The 15,683-nt window shown below is 40.0% G+C and overlaps 1 protein-coding gene across 1 annotated transcript in view; it reads right to left on the bottom strand.

Moving 5' to 3' along the window:
- cacna1db (calcium channel, voltage-dependent, L type, alpha 1D subunit, b) overlaps positions 1-8,063 on the bottom strand; it is a 529,322-nt gene extending 521,259 nt beyond the window's left edge. The window contains exons 1-3 of the mRNA XM_067998737.1: positions 7,962-8,063; positions 6,904-7,216; positions 5,553-5,658 (exon numbers count right to left, since the gene is read on the bottom strand). Coding sequence (XP_067854838.1) covers positions 5,553-5,658; positions 6,904-7,216; positions 7,962-7,989 — 447 coding nt within the window. The 5' untranslated portion in view covers positions 7,990-8,063. The remainder of the gene's footprint in view (positions 1-5,552; positions 5,659-6,903; positions 7,217-7,961) is intronic.
- Positions 8,064-15,683: the final 7,620 nt, after the last annotated feature.

Genomic DNA, 15,683 nt, shown 5'->3' with positions numbered 1-15,683 from the left:
AGCTAAGCTTCATTAAAATATGATGTACATTTTAATTAATGTACTGAACATTGTAAAGATAGAACAGACTTCCTATTTAAAGTTTTAACATTTCTCATTTCTTAGACCAAATCTTCTATGGTGACCGAAATATGTCAAAATATTATTGATTAACTTAAATTGGTTATTTTTGTGTTATATTTTCCTGAATTTCACGTTTACCCATTTTTCTCAAAAATAAAGCCCATGCAAATGGCTACCCCATCCATCATCGCACCAGCATGCAGATGTCCTTAAGATTCCTCCTGCAGAAATTTAACCACGTTGAAAAATTGGAAATTGAGGCCTACCATGACCTGCTTGCCTGGACTTTGATTTTCCTACTCCCCCATCCCTGCTAGGATTATCACAACACACCTTCTCCCCCACCACATCTAAGTGCCAGTGAGGGGTGGCATGAAGCCCAGGATACTGGGGGATTTTCCTCCCGCCTGCTCTTCTTACTGCTGCTCCCTTGAACCTGGAGAACGGTGGTGGTAGGGCTCGTACAGCCAGCCTCTCCCTCCATTTTCAACCAATGAACTTACCTTTTTAGGCCTCGGTCTCAGCATATATGTATATATACATACATTTTATAAAACTTAACCTGGCACAAAGAATCTCACTGATGAATTCAAAAGATTCGATCAGATAACTGAATTTTTGGCTCTGACTATTTGAATATGTAAATCTAAATGACGCAAACCCACTGCCAATTTAAGTTGGTACAGGGCACAGGTATAAATAACTATCTTATTCAATGTCCTGCACTTATTTTTCAAATAATAATGACCTCAAATCAGCACACTCCTGATACCTCTTGCAAAATTATGTGCTTGATATTAATTCTGAAATCAAAACAAATATTAATGTGTTGCATCAAATAACATATTATTAGGCATCAAACACAGAACTTTTCAAATCACAGTGGCCTTACCAAATGACTGATGTAGTTATTTTTACAATTAAAAGTCAAAAATAAGTAAATCAATATACAATTTAATTCAGGACTTTAACCAACATAAATTTTAAGTTAGGCCCAAACAAAGTTTCTCCCCAATCCCTTTTATCCATATGATCTTTAAGCCTACAGTGCTCATCTTAATTATGAAATTAGTAAAATGTAACAGCAGTGTAGCATTTTAGTAATAATAGGTCCAAGTGCACTCTACAGTTGAGTCATGAGTTGTGGGTTTGAAGGACAAATCCAATAGATTGAGACCCTCAATATAGTAGCTTCAGAGTTCAAAAATACAATGCTTACATGAGTTAATTTTTGCATACCTCATTACTATTATTCAATCATAACTCTGTGACCATGGGAAAAGAAACTCACTACACAGAAAATGATGTCCAAACATTTCTGTTGGTGACAGCATTGCTATCACTGACAGTAATGCCATGTTCCATTGAAAATATAGAACATACAAATATAAAATGAAGTATGCTACAAGACAATGACACATCAATGCACTGTGGGTCACTCCATCAATTCCTACAGGGGACGGACCCTAGCCATGCATGAAATTTTTTATTTGAACAACTGTTTTTTAAAAATTACACTCTTGCCAGCTACATCATGATCTGAAATACCATCCACTACCTGCTTATTTTTTCAATAATATAAAACCATGACTGTAAGACAGAAATAGAGTTATTATGTGTGCAGTAGTGATATATCCACTAACAATACCTGCAGTACATTTGCTGATGCTCACCGACCCCACATGACTTGGAGACATTTTCTGTCAATTGAAGAGAGTTAATTTTTTATCAAATTCTTCATTCGCTGGCATGCCCACATCTATGATTTGATAAAATTTTAGAATAGCATAAAACAATTTGGACCATTTTATATTTTTATCTGGAAAGTAAATTATTGAGATCTTTTCTGTATGTTTGTGAACATTTTCTTACATAAAAATACTTTCAACACTAATATATAACGTTATACTGGTTGTGCACTTCTAATAGCATGCTGAAACAGTTAATCATAGAATGATACAGCACAGAAGGAGGGCATGAGGCCCATCATGCCTGTGCCAGCTCTTTGAAAGAGCTATCCAATTAGTCCCACTCCCCTGCTCTTTCCCCATAGCCCTGCAAATTTTTCCTTTTCAAGTATATATCCAATTCCCTTTTGAGATTACTATTGAATCTGCTTCCACCACCCTTTCAGGCAATGCATTCCAAATCATTACAACTCGCTGTGTAAAAATTTTTTCCTCATGTCGCCTGTGGTTCTTTTGCCAATTACTTTAAATGTGTATCCCTGCTTATCGACCCTTCTGCCACTGGAGACAGTTTCTCCTTATTTACTCTATCAAAACCATTCCTGATTTTGACACCTCTATGAAATCTCCCCTTAACCTTCTCTGCTCTAAGGAGAGCAACCCCAGTTTCTCTAGTCTCTCCATGTAACTGAAGTCCTTCATCCCTGGTACCATTCTAGTAAATCTCCTCTGCACCCTCTCAAAGGTCTTAACATCCTTCCTAAAGTGTGGTGCCCAGAAATAGCCACAACACTCCAGCTGGGGCCTAACCAGTGTTTTATAAAGGTTTAGCATAACTTCCTTGCTTTTGTTCTCTGTGCCTCTATTTGTAGAGGCAAGGATCCTGTATGCCTTTTTAACAGCCTTCTCAACTTGTTCCATCGCCTTCAAAGACCTGTGTATGCACACCCAGGCGTCTCTGTTCCTGCATCTCCTTTAAAATTGTACCATTTAGTATATATTGCCTCTCCTCATTCTTCCTACCAAAATTAATCACTTCACACTTCTCTGCGTTAAATTTCAACTGCCACGTGTCTGCCATTGCGCCAGTCCTGAAGTCTGTTACTATCCTCCTCACTGCTTACTACATTTCCGAGTTTCGTGTCATCTGCAAACTTTGAAATTATGCCCTGTATACCCAAGTCCAGGTCATTTATATATATCAAAAATAGCAATGGTCCCAACACCGACCCCTGCGGGACACCACTGCACACTTCCCTCCGGTCTGAAAAACACTTCACCACTACTCTCTGCTTTCTGTCCCTTAGCCAATCTCTTATCCATGCAGTCACTGCCCCTTTAATCCCATGAACTCCAATCATGAAGATGACAAATCCTCAATTAGAAGTTTAGAGACGATTTGAAACCATGCTTAAATACCTACTCTCATGAAGATGACATATCCTCAGTTAGTAGTTTATAGACAATATACTACATGTAACAACAATACAGACTGGCTTCCTGGTAGTGTAGTATGTGGGTGTACTAACAAATAGTGCCACTGACTAGTACAGCATGGACTTGCACTCAGAATTCACCTCACTATGAGCACCTTCTTTCAACACATCAGGGGTGAGGTCAAGGGGAAATATGTTTACTTCACGCAGGGAAGGCTGAAAATTGGAGAGCAAGTCATCCTGAGCAGCTCTCACAATCGTCTAGCAATTAGCTCAAAAGCAGCATGTTGCTTGCCATCTTCTTGCTCAAGAAATGGGAGAAACTTCAAGGAAAGGAAGATGAAAACTGGAAACATTATACTTTAAAAAGTATGAGCTAGTAGTTTGGTGGTGAATTGCATTGTGTACTGATACACTACACCATTGGTTGATCAGAATTCTCATTTTCAGTTGATTGATTGGTGAGAGGCAGAGTACGGGAAAGGTCATTCCCCCAGGTAGGTAGGATAAATTACAGCCCCCAGTCACAGAGCAACTTTGTTGGAGTGACAGGAGCAAAGCAGCTGCTTGCCTTCTTAATCAAGGCACGGAGGGAATTTCAGCTCCTACAAGCAGGCAGAAGCCGGGCAGGGAGGCAATTAAAACGGAATGGGAAACTTACCCACTGGTCTCCGGCCCGTTCCTGCCGACTGCAATTTCAAATTGCAGGTGCCAAGGAAACCCGCCCAAAGCCATTGGGGTCCTTGTTTGAATATGCATATCGGATTCTGATGACATCATCAGCACATGGCCCAACTGCAATCTTAACCTGAGGTCTGAGTGGGGAAGCTGTGATGGTTTCCCCACCAGACCAAACTGTATGGAAATAGATAGAGGGCCAGGAACGTAGATTAATTTTAATTTTTTGTAATTTCCTTGCGGACCAGGAGGTGCAGGAATGCTCCTCCGCACCCCACAAGGAAACCTTGGGCCTCCCCTGCCCTGAGCTTTACTCCTCCTCCCTCTACCGCAATCCTCTCCTGACCACTTACCTTAGGGCCAGGGACCATTCCTTCTGGTTCCCCTAGGTGGCCTCCTGCAGCTCAATTTTAACAGCGGGTCAGCCGCTTCCCGCCAACATGAGGGCCAGTCAGCTGGGCCTCCCCGCTGCCGCTCTCGGACTGGCTGGCCGCTCACTGGGCCACATTCACACCCAGGAGTTAAAATCGACCTCATAATGTGCAAAAGGGGAGGGGAAATAAAGGTACAATACAACTAATGATTAAAACTACCTAAAACAAGTGCATAATAGCTCAAAGATTTTAACAAATGTTAATTACTCAGTCTAATCACAAACAAAATTGAACTTGAAATCTAACTTCACATCAGACAGAAAATAGTATCATTTACCCTGTAAAAACTTTTCCCAAAAACACAAAGTGCTATTTAAAGAGTTACTAGCACTCCACATGATGAAAATAAAACTGACTGCTCAAGCACCATGTACTTGGTTACCTCTGATTTTAATTCTATAAATGTAACTATTTAATTAATTATTACATTAATGAAACTACTGAATATGATTAGTGTTGCAATTCATTATTCAGCTTTAGCAGACCAACAATATGAACATGATGACCAGTTCAAAGAAGGACAGTCTTGTTCTATTAATGAGATTGTGAAAGCAAAGCAAAATCAAACTCAACCTTACTCAGCAGTACGACATAAGCTGCTAGGAAATTTGCTGCTTATACAATAGTTTCACTCCAATCACTGTGGACTTTCATGAAATAATTTTCCCTGCTTCCAATATATAGATTGAAACAATAAGAGCAGAATTAATGAAGAGTTTCTCACCAACAAGAAATTAGTTTGCATCAACATTTGGAAAGTAATTCACTTTTTCATATCACAATTCAGCAATTCTAAGCAAACATCTAAACTTTGTATTGCATTTGTCCTTTCCATTTACAAAAGCTATTGTACACAATGCAGAAAAATGCAGTCTATAAAAACCATGCCAATCCACAGAAAGTAAGTACAGTATAATAAAAATTTGTACCATCTGAAGAAATGTTTGACAAACTGTGCTTCCAAATATAGATCCAATTTATAAATGATGAGTCTTTACTGAGTCCAAAAAGACCAATAAACAAATAAGTAATAATACTATTTCCAGAATATTAGACCACAATAGTATTATAGTCTTCAAAAAGCTGACCTTGTGGTTCGATCCCTGTGTTGCTTCTCAATGCATATTCAATTGCTGGACTATAACTTGGTGTTGTAAAATTGTTTACAATTGTCAACCCCAGTCCATCACCGGCATCTCCACATCACAAATAAGGTAGACAGCAGTAGTTAGAAGTAATCAAAGAGCACTTACCAGGTCATGATTGGTTGAATTAGAGTCATCTTCTGGGAAAGGTATGTAAACAGCTAAGGCCACACAGTTGGCAAAAATAGCAATCAATATAAAGATATCAAATGGCCTGTATGTCTAGTTAAGGAATGCATTGTTTCAATAAAAAAATTAACTAAATAATTAATGAATACCAACAGGTGTACTATCAAACCTTAAAGAAATGGATAATCTATGCCTTGCTCATGACCAATATTCTTTTTTTTATTTGTTTCATAGAGCGCACAAGTTATCACAAATATTGGGGTTCTACTTTAAATTTTCAAATGCATAAAATGAAATATAGTAATTTTAACTACAACTGATTTTGGCAAAAGTTATACAAAAGGAAACTAATCTTGAGCCAGTTAAAATTGATTATATTTTACTACCATACAATTATTAGACTGGTAGTATAACCATTAACTATGTTTGTAACTTGTTGAGTTTTGTACAGAAAACTTGAACAAAATTGGTGTCAGCTTTTTGTTACAGTAAAATTTTCCTGGTTAAAGGTTATATTGCTAGTCTAATCATAGTATGATAGTAAGATATAATGAATTATTGCTGGATTCAAGGTCAATCTTCTTTATATAAGTTCTGGCAAAGTCAATTGGTAGTTAAATTATTAGATTTCATTTTATGCTTTTGAAAATTTAAAGTGATAATTTGTGTTAAAAACATAAAATAATTTTAAATCACCCAACTTTAATATATGGTGCTAATACATATCCACCTCAGGAAATCAGATGTTAGATCATTATAGTTGTGCAATTAACCTACCAAAACATGTATTTTATTTGCTATTAATTGAGAAACATCTATAATGAAAATGAATGAAAAGTTTTAGTGAAGCAGCATTCCTGGTAGATTTGAGGTCACCTTCAAATAAATAGCTGGGAATAAGTATTGTGTACAGGTGTAACTGGAGGCTCGTGTAATACCACAAATATCTATGTTTTTCTAAGGAAGGATATTTCTTTCGATTGAGCTCAGTTCACGCAATTTGTATTGATTTTCTTTGCTTGCTATAAAATGTTGCTGTAAAATTTGAGGCTGATGTGTATGGCATTTGGGCTTATGTGAAATTTGTTGGACAATATATCCTTAATTTCCATTGGAACTAGTTTCGCTGACAATTTGCTATCATTTTTCGTGCAAAGACAGTATCTGATATGTTTGGTCCTATATACGTTCCATGCAATATGTAAATGCTGCGATGACCTTGCAGGAACATACTCAAAAAGTAGAACACGCAGCTAATGATTTCTCACGGTGTTATACCAAAGCTCCTGCGCACATCATATGCGTGATAAAGAGCAGAGAAAAAGGATACTTCCATTCTACTATACTAATACAGGCTCTTCTAATGGGGTTGTTGAGATTTAAGCAGAAGAGGGCACGGGGCGGCCTGTTGTTCACAGTACTGCCCTGCTGCTTCTTGCTCTTGGCGAATTGCTGGCGTTTTCTTTGGGATGCTGCGCTGTTGGATTCCGTGGTAGAGTTCATGGTTGCGGCAGCTTTAGCCTGCCTAGCCGCGTCAATCGCAGCTTGCCAGGATAGTGCTGCTGGCCTCGGCGGTTCTGAGTTTGACTCGAGACCCGGTCCGTCGCTAGGTAGCGGGAGTCTGTTGCTGGCATAATTTACTCCTGTGATTTAAAAAAAGATGTGATCAGATATAAAAGTGACCTTTTGTATTTAAAAAGCGAATGGGCTTAGAGAAACCCTTCAAATGATATAACGAATCCATTTTTGAAATCACGAGAGCAAATACAACAGAGAAATAATCGTTTTGCATTTAAAGATGTCAGATCACCGAAACACATGAAAATAATATCCATCACAACACCTTATTGCTAGGTTGCAAATACCCCACACTAAGGCTATATTCAGTGGGGTTTCATGTTACCACCGCCTTACACACACACACACAATCTGAAACAAACATAAAATGTATTTATTTAAACAGAGGACGCCGTATGTATCTTTCTGCCACATTAACTATCACACTGTATGCTTCATTGGAGTACATGTTATTTCTTTACCAGAAGTCTGCAATATCCATAAACAAGGTTGTCCCCCCATTCACTATCGTGCGATACCTTAGACCTTCTTGTAGATGAAAGCTGTTTAACCAAAAAGTTGTTTATTAACGCACATTATACCGTCTACCAAACTCCTGTATCGAGGTTCAACCAAATTCTGTTGAATCAAAACAATAACTGAGACTTCCCCCCCCCCCCCCATTGTATCAAGTGAAATACGTTTCGTAAATCATACAGGAAAAATTGCTTAGGGCAAATGTCAGATGTATTAATTAAAACCTTCAAAGTCACTGCAGCTCGAGCATCCTCTATTGTGCAATTGTTATAATTAAATCCTCAGGATATTTACCTTCGTAGGGTTCCTTTAATTCATACATTCTCCCACCTTCGTATTACATCAAAAAAACTGACTAAAAACGAAATGACGAGGCGGATTTTCATCCCCCGACCCCCATGGTAGTGAAACACTAAGCGTCTATTTTGTTTCCCTCCGTTTTTTTATTCAACATCATTGTAACATCCGGGCTTCGACCATGCTTCAGCCGACTGATTTCATCGCTGCTCCCGGTAGGATCCTCGCACAGCGGCTCGGGTCGACACTGCGGCTCTTCCTCCCCCGGCCCCGGGGCCCGGCTCCTCGCCCCTCTGGCTCTTGTCTATTTCTCCCCTGGGTGCTCTCGGCGTGACTCTGACATGGTGCGAAGGAACCACCGGCGGGGAGCTGCGAGACTGGGCTCGAGCTCTAACTGACTCACTGAGGAGGAGGAGGAGGAGGAGGGGGGCGCGAGGGAGCCGGGGGCGCGCGTCATTGTGGCGGGGCGCGCGGGGGGGGGGGTGGATCGGGAGCGCGCTGGAGAGGTGAGAGGGAGGGCGCGCTTTCAGGTGTCTGCTCAGTACGAGCCTCATCGAACAGGGGTTAAAAACCACGCTCAGGAAACAGGGCGCAGGCACATCCCGCACCACCCCCCCCCAAACATTAACACCCTCAGCATCAGGACACGGGCACTCCCACCCAGCACAGACCATACCCGCCTACAAGCAATGCAGAGGCATAGCACCCTCAGGACACTGGCATCATCATCAGCCTGGGGTACTGGCGCCCATAGGGTAGGGGCACCGTCACCGAGCAACGGTAACGGTATCGCTTAGCAACGCGAGGGGAAACAATCATCTTCCCCCTGAAGCAGAGGACACCATTTATTCCGATAGATTGATAATTACCTGCGTCAGAAAAAGCGACAGGATGCATCGGCTTTTAACCGTGCACAAATGAGATTAGCATTTCAAATAAATATTATACTTTTTAATACAGTAACTCGGAACCGTCAGAGTCAAGAATAACATCAACTGAAGTTCCAGAAGCAAAATCATAAGCGTTACTCTCTACCTCACTCGCCTGGCAGCACTTTGCTTTTCCAGAGCACCTTTAATGGGGTTTTTTTTCCGGATGTACATTTTAACTATTACGAGAAGGATCACCAGCGTATCAAAGTTCAAAAATTGCATGTTTATAATGAGTTATTTCAAATCATTTTGAAGACTAAAAATGTTGAAATATACTGGATGCTGAAGAGCCATACTGACATCCATACTACACATTGATCGAACCTTTCCGTGATTAATGTAATTGTGAATGAGATGAAGGCAAATCCAACCCCTCTCACACACCCACAATATTCTGCACAGTAGAAATAAGTAATAGGAATGATTTATCAGATCCTCTGAAGTGAATTTTCCACCCTGTCTCCATGTGAAAATGTTTGGGTTGAAATTGATATGAGTTGTGGTTGTTTTCTGGGCACAAAGCATACCAATTTAGCAGTGGGACTGCATGCGCCTAATCTGCACAGGTATTGGTCCCACTGCTGAATTCATGGTGCCCATTTTTTAGACATCCAGGACAGATGTCTAAAACAGATATTAGGTTCTTTGCATATGTAAATTAGGTACCTAACATCTGTTGAACAACCCTTTTTCAAAATTAGGATCAGGATCCTTCAGCGCCGCCGCCGCCGCCCCCCCCCCCCCCGCTGCCAACAAATGTATGGCAGTAAAAAAAATATTTTTAAAAAATAAACTTTCCTATGGTGCCACAGGCATCGCGATTTCCCACCCCCCATAGCATACTCCAACCCTTCTCCCAGGACTTACCTGAGGGCCGCTATCAGCATGACAGGTTGGCCAGCGAGCTGCCTGGGGTAGAGATTAAACCATTCATCATAATGTTCTGCACACATTAGATAGTCTAATAACAAGGTAACACGTGCAATTTAATAACTAAATTATACTAGTTGATCTCCTGTGGCACTGCTCATGGAGAAAAAGAAAAATTGTCTTTCTTTACTCCATTTCATGGCTCTTTTTATTACTTTCTCTACATTGAACGTTTGTCCTTGATTGCCATTTTTCTTTCATTCCCTTCATATTATCTGCTGCTTTGTGTCCATACTATTTTTTCAAAATAACTTTTCTGTTCTCATCATTGCTCCCTCTTTCAATTGTTTTAGCTCTTCCCTTTTACTGAATACAGAAAAAATTCTGAGTACTGCATTGTCGGAGGAGCCATCTTTTGGATGAGATGTTAAACCGAGGTCCCATTTGTTTTCTCAGATGAATATAAAAGATCCCATAGCACTATTCAAAGAAGAGCATGGGAGTAGTCCCGATGTCCTAGCCAATATTTCTCCCTCAACCAACGTTACTAAAACAGATTATCTATTTATTTATCTCACTGCTGTTTCTGGGTCTTTGCTGTACACAAATTGGCTGCTGTGTTTCCCTACATTACAATAGTGACTACACTTCAAAAGTAATTAATTGGCTGTAAAACACCTTGGGACATTCTGAGGTCATGAACAATGTTATATTAATGCAAGTTCTTTCTTCTATCTTTATCTGCATGTTTATTCTGATGATGACTATTTAAACAAAATAGTTGTGTCAGTGCTGTATGGATAGTGGTGGCAAAAAGAACTCAATTATCAATTACCTGTACAGTGCAAATCAATGTTTTTGATAATTTCATAGAACCTTATTTTGATATTTATTTTGCTATTTGTATCTTCCAGTTTAGAATTATGGAAACAATGTAACTTCTATCAGTTTAGAAGTTAATTTTGGTTATTCATTTGAAATCTAGAATAGTAATCTAATGTATATCTACCTACCTATAATCTACCTATCTATAATATACCTGCATCTGGATGTCTTCTCCACTACATCTTCCTCAGCGGTCTTTGACTCTCCCTGCCACCCCAACCCCCAACCCTGTTCTACCTTCCCTCAGTCTCTAATGCTGCTACACCTTACCCCCTCCCTATCCTGCTCTATTTTTTCCCCCTGGGGCTCTAACCCTGCTCTATCTCCTCTGCCGGCCTTCTAACCTTGCTCAACCTTCTCCCCCTCTAATCCTGGTCTACTTTCCCCCTCTCCTTCACTCCACTCTATCTTGCCCACCTCCACTATCTTTCCCTCCCCCCGAGCATCTTCTGATCCCCATAATAGTGAAAAATCAAAGTATTATATAAAAATAAGGATGTGTGACTTTAAAATGGGGACTGATTCATGTTTGCATGAATGGTTCAGTTATTCTCTTGCCCACTAACCTCACTTCACCTTAAGATTACACTTGCTCTTCACTCCACGTATGCAATGCCACAGGAGATTGACTGGTTATACACTAAAAATATTGCATCTGTGCATATTTCTTATTGTGTAACATTTACTCCTTGTAACTGTAACATTTTTCTGTCAGGTTCACACTTGTGTCACACTATTTCTATCAGACGTTTCTGTCATATTTTAATGTTTTCCTATTGATTTCCCTTTCTTGAGTCCTCCACTATTTGGTCTCCAAGGTAGATGATACAGTTGCCTAATTAACTTTGAGATCACCCACACCCATCTCCAGCCTTGGTAGTGCTCCGTTGACAAGCTTCAAGTGTTTTAAGCCTTCAAGTTTCTAAATTTAATTTTCTTTTCAAAACTACTAAAAAAAATTGAACATAGTCTCCCACTATCACTGGGGCCCCAAATACACTCTACCATCATTGCAGCCTGCTCCTGCTATTATCTTGCTACTCTGACATCCACCCGTCCAATCTCCACACCATCTTGGGCCTCATCTGTCACCATTACGCTGTTCTCATCTCCACCCCACCACCACCCCCCCCTCCCCCCCACATTCTCCACAACATCCAGAGCCTCGGCTGCTGCTTACCTCCCAAGGCCTTGCTGGCCTACTTCTGTCCCCATTCTGCTGTCCTTGACCCTCTGTTCTTGTGATAGAAACTTGCTCCCTTGTCCTGCTGATTTCTCTTTGGCAGTTGCACAGCACTGAGCTGGGACCCCAGCAATTTGTTTCTTTCAGTGCTTATCGTGTTATAATTTATTTATGATGTGGAGATGCCGGTGATGGACTGGGGTTGACAATTGTAAACAATTTTACAACACCAAGTTATAGTCCAGCAATTTTATTTTAAATTCACAAGCTTTCGGAGGCTTCCTCCTTCATCAGGTGAACGATGTGAAAATTTATTTATTTATAGCACAGTAAATGTTTAGAAAAAACAAATTACAGGTTTGGGGCCTGGCTAGTGAGGGAGAGGGCGATGGGGTGAGAGTGACCAGGAAGGGAAGGGTGTGAAGTGGTGAGTGAAGAGAAGAGAAAATGGTGAGTGAGGAGGAAGGGAAAGAAGAGAGAATGGGAGTTAGGGGAGGGGATGAGGGAGGAGGGGTAGTGGAAAGTGGGTCGGCACCCCTGGCTGTATGCTCCCCCATCACAAAACCTGCCTGCCATCATGGCTGGATTCTTCCATCAACCATTGCCTGTACCTTGCACTGACCAACACCCGCACTTCACACCAACATAAGAAAAGAGAGAGAGGGAAAGAGAGAACAGGACAGAAAACTTCTTCCCCACCCCAACTTAAATTGGGCCAGATCTTGCTGGAGTGGGGCATTTTGTGCTGGCCCTGTTAGTTAGACTTTATTCTGCTCCATTCAGCTCAAAATATTTTTGCGCTGTAACTTGCTATAAGTGCGAGCTGATAATGGCAAGGCGAGGGCAAAAAAGCACATGGAACCTCAGAGATGCGTGGGATCAACAGTGTATCTCCTTAACCAATGAGATTTAAGGATTGAGAAAGAAACCGAGGAATGTCTGAGAAGGAGGTTAAATTAGAGTGGGTGAATTAGAGTCAAATCAGGTACAGAAAGAGAAATAAAGAGAGGGAAAGAAAGATTGGATTAAGAGAGAGAAAAAAGACACAAAGGAAAAATAAGAAAAAAGTTTAAAAATTAAAATTTAACATTTTTAAAATCTCTAAGAACGATTTATCACCTGAAGGAATGAAACTCCACAGTTTAAATTGTTTGATTTCTGGGCCAAAGAGGTTGATAGGCATTGCATAACAATTATTGTGTCGTTAAAAGGTACATATGCTGTTAATTACAAGACTTAGCTTTCTGTGGCGAGTTTAACAGGCAATTAATGTGCAAATCCAGCAAGTTCTTAAAAATAATGGGGAGGATAAGGGCGAGATGCAGTTTGTGCAGAGCAAACGGCAGAGCGGCGTAAATCGACCAGCAAGTTCTGGAGATTCGCAACTCATGTCATATCTCTTAATCCCCTGAACTTGCTGCCCGATTTGCACATTAATTCCAGCATGCGTCGTTAACACATCATTATTTTTACAACAAGTTCTGGCCCATTGTGAACAACGCACGGGAGATCCATTGGTTATTGTAATATTTGTAACTGGACATGGCAAAGAGGCTATGGATATCTACTACAAAGGATTTTAATGGATTAGCTCAATAACACTGAATCAGACAAAGTTACTATCATTTGTTATGGAATATTAATTATAGAATATAAGTACATTTATTTTAAAAGAAATAATATATTAAGTTTTGCTTCGTGTTGATGTGTTTAATAACACACTATTGTATTTGTATGTGTTTAAAAGAAAGATCTAAAATACAATAGGTGGCACTATTTCCAGGGGCGTCTAGGAGTGTAACACTCTCTTGTGGCTGTCATGTGGATAATATTTAGATGAAAGAACTTAATTGATACAACTGACTCAGACTAAACATCAAGTACCAAGTGTTCATTTGGTCCCAGAATGTGAAAACTAATAAAGAAATAAAAGCAACACATTGTAGCAAGTATTCGGTAAAACTTGTGAACTTAATGAAGCCAAGTTTAATATAATACAATATTCTAAATTTGAAGCAGACTTCATGGTCAGTGCTTCTGTCATTTAAGAAATTACATTTTTCTCTTCAGAGAAATGGGTTCAGTGCCTGAGTTTTAGTAGAATTAATGACCAGCTAACAAACTCATGCAAAGGCACTGCTTTGAAGCACGCGACACCTGAGAATGCAGTTTTATTAGCAGCAATGCAAAACAAGCAGCCAATCATGATGCACTTGCAATAATGATCGTTTAATGCATCTCAAGCAGCTAACAAGCCATTTGACAGGTATAAATGTTGAAAAGTTAATTAATCCAGCTGCAGAGTGCGCAATATTGGAGGAAAATGGCTGATTGCCAAATTTGGAAAAGCAGATTTGCTGATGAGGCCCTGCGTATGCTAACAACCTCTGTTGTGGAGAAATGTAGCAGGTTTGGGGGGGGGGGAGAACAGCTCCCAAATATATAAAACGGGTGCCAATCATGGGAATGTATCACTCAAAAATTGTAGTCAGTGTTAACTACTTGGAGGACCTGGCTGGATGTTAGAAGTTGAACAACATAAAGAAGAGTACAAAGTTAAGGTCAAATATTATTGTAAAGTAGCAATATAGGATGTATATAGACAGAAAAGTAATACTTGTTTAAAAAATTCAAAAACGCTCCACTGACACAGATAAATGGTAGCAAGAAAGTAGTGCAGTAGTAGAAATAAAACTAGCAGAATAATTTAAACTACGTTATACATAATGATGAAGGAGAAAATTTACAGCAGGAAGGAATTTCCCTAGGGCAAATCACTTTGTCTCAATCCCCAATGTTCTTATGTCTCAAGCTAAATCCCTCAAATTTAAACTTCTCAGCCTTGTACTTAAATTCCTTGGCCTTGTGTGTCCTTAAGTCTGTAACCTCCTCTAGCCCTATTATCTCTCCCCAAACTTTCTGTTCCTCTGACTCCGGACTCTAATGCATCTCCCTCCCTTTCACCCCACAATTGGTAGCCTTCAGCTGCCTCATCCCACTTGCTGGAATTTCCTCCCTAAACATCTCCACCTCCCTTTCCTCCTTTAAGACCCTCCTTAAAATTCACCTTTTTAACCAAGTTTTTTGTCACCCCTCCCAATCTCTTCTTTGGATCAGCATCCACTTTTTTTCCTTGCACCTATGTGAAGCATCTTGGAATGTTTTTCTATGTAAAAGATTATATATAAATGCAAGTTGTTGTTGCAAAACTTACACATAATAGAAGAGTACAGAGGGGGGGTGCACCCTATGACATCATATGAGGAAGCAAGAGTAGATTTAATTAGGAGGGAGAATCTGAAAGGAGTTGGGACTGTGGAGTTTGGTGGGGTATGCAGAACTACTGGTATGTTCCATATTAATCATATAATTTCTGATTTTCACTATATGTTACATCAATGTATGTTACACACTGTGTGCAACTGCCTAATAGTGCATGTTGTGGCGATGCAGTACTCAAATGGATAATGAACTTATGTACTCATAATGTCCCATCTGCTCTCCTCACTGAGGAAAGAAATCATAGTGGTTGACCAGGTGAACCTGAAGAATACTCATTACTTCCACTGGAAGCAGGGATAGACACACTACAGGAGAAAATAATAGTGACATAGAGAAAGAAGAACAAGGTGAAGCACCAAGGTAAGGTTTCCAGTGGTGGATTGATAGGAGGATGGCTGGTAGAGGGAAGAGGTTCAGCATGTTAAGTGAGTGGGAATACAGATCTTAGTGTACCTGCCTTCCAACAGAGGCTGTTAGAGCATCACATCTTATAGTCACTTGCCCCGCTACACTCATTGGAAGATGGTTTGACTAGTGAGGAAATCTGACATCCAGATATTATTTCCA

Source organism: Heptranchias perlo, chromosome 17 (assembly GCF_035084215.1).
Source record: "Heptranchias perlo isolate sHepPer1 chromosome 17, sHepPer1.hap1, whole genome shotgun sequence".
Classification (NCBI taxonomy): domain Eukaryota; kingdom Metazoa; phylum Chordata; class Chondrichthyes; order Hexanchiformes; family Hexanchidae; genus Heptranchias; species Heptranchias perlo.
The sequence above is the reverse complement of the archived record's forward strand: the minus strand, read 5'-3'. Positions and strand labels throughout refer to the sequence as shown.